The 1,426-nt window shown below is 47.5% G+C and overlaps 1 protein-coding gene across 1 annotated transcript; it reads left to right on the top strand.

The window, feature by feature from the left end:
- Positions 1-6: 6 nt before the first annotated feature.
- On the top strand, positions 7-1,133 carry LOC104395961 (pancreatic alpha-amylase-like; the record flags this gene model as incomplete). Its single annotated transcript, XM_010005721.1, has 5 exons — positions 7-140; positions 227-349; positions 463-562; positions 774-895; positions 1,004-1,133. Coding segments are annotated over 5 exons (609 nt in total), but the record flags the coding sequence as incomplete, so codon positions are not given.
- Between the last annotated feature and the right edge of the window lie 293 nt (positions 1,134-1,426).

Below are 1,426 nucleotides of genomic sequence, written 5' to 3' on the forward strand. Positions count from 1 at the left end.
TACCAGGTTATTGACTTGGGTGGAGAGCCCATCAAGGGCAGTGACTACTTTGGAAACGGCCGAGTGACAGAGTTCAAATACGGTGCAAAACTGGGGACAGTGATCCGCAAGTGGAACGGAGAAAAGATGGCCTACTTGAAGTAAGGATGAAGATGCTGAGACTTACCCAGGATAGGCTGGATACAGCAGTTGAAGGGCAGCTTCAAGTCTTTGTGTTTTTGGCTAGGAACTGGGGAGAAGGCTGGGGCTTTATGCCTTCTGACAGAGCCCTGGTTTTTGTGGATAATCATGACAACCAGCGTGGACACGGGGCTGGTGGATCTTCCATTCTAACCTTCTGGGATGCCAGGTAAGGGGCTGCCCTTGTCTGGGTGATGCTGCTTCCTTTTGCTTGTTTGTCTCTCTATTCTCTGGCACCATTTCTCTTCCTGCATCTCATTAATTTATTTCTCTATCAAACAGACTTTATAAAATGGCAGTTGGTTTCATGCTTGCTCATCCATACGGGTTCACACGTGTGATGTCAAGTTTTCGCTGGCCAAGATATTTTGAAAACGGACGGGTAAGCTTGTAATGCTGAAGATACATTCATGGTGAGTAAGGACCAGAAGAGGGCCAGAGAAGCAGTCCAGCGCATTTAAATTTGCTAAGTGCTTTTTCTGTCCCATGCTGGATCTATCAGGGGGAGACTCGGTGCTCTGTCCAGATTTTCTGTACAGATAGGCTCTCTGCATTTTCAGTGGCAAGTTTTAAATTTCTCTTTTTGATCGCAGGATGTCAACGACTGGGTTGGACCACCGAGTGACTCGGATGGATCCATAAAGCCTGTGACAATCAATCCAGACACTACCTGTGGCAACGACTGGGTTTGTGAACATCGCTGGCGTCAAATCAAGTAGGTGACTGTGGGGAAAAAATAAGTAAAAGCGGTTGCTTTTGCTCCATGTTCCTTGTGGCTGAGAGCTCTTGTAGCCCCAGTGACTGCTCTTCCTTGCCTTTTCAGAAACATGGTTATCTTCCGTAACGTGGTGGACGGTCAGCCTTTCTCCAACTGGTGGGACAACAACAGCAATCAAGTAGCCTTTGGCCGTGGCAACAAAGGCTTCATCATTTTCAATAACGATGACTGGTAAGTCAGTGGAGCAGAGCACCTCCCCAGAGAGGCACTGCATCAGTCATCAGCCATACTGATGGGGAAGGGAACATCCTCTTCTCCTGAGGGGAAGGAGCTCAACTCTACCTCTAGCCTGAGCTAGAGTCATTCAGTTGCACTCCAGGTCTAGAGGGTCAAACCGGGAACATAGGGAGCAAAGCAGAGATAGGACCAAAAAGCTCATGCTCCACATTGCCCTTCAAAGTAAGGAAGGAGCATCTGGTTCCAAAGTCCTATGAGCATTTTGAAATACCTGCTTTGAAAAAAAAAAAA

Source organism: Chaetura pelagica, unplaced genomic scaffold (assembly GCF_000747805.2).
Source record: "Chaetura pelagica isolate M959 unplaced genomic scaffold, ChaPel_1.0 C11371050, whole genome shotgun sequence".
NCBI lineage: Eukaryota > Metazoa > Chordata > Aves > Apodiformes > Apodidae > Chaetura > Chaetura pelagica.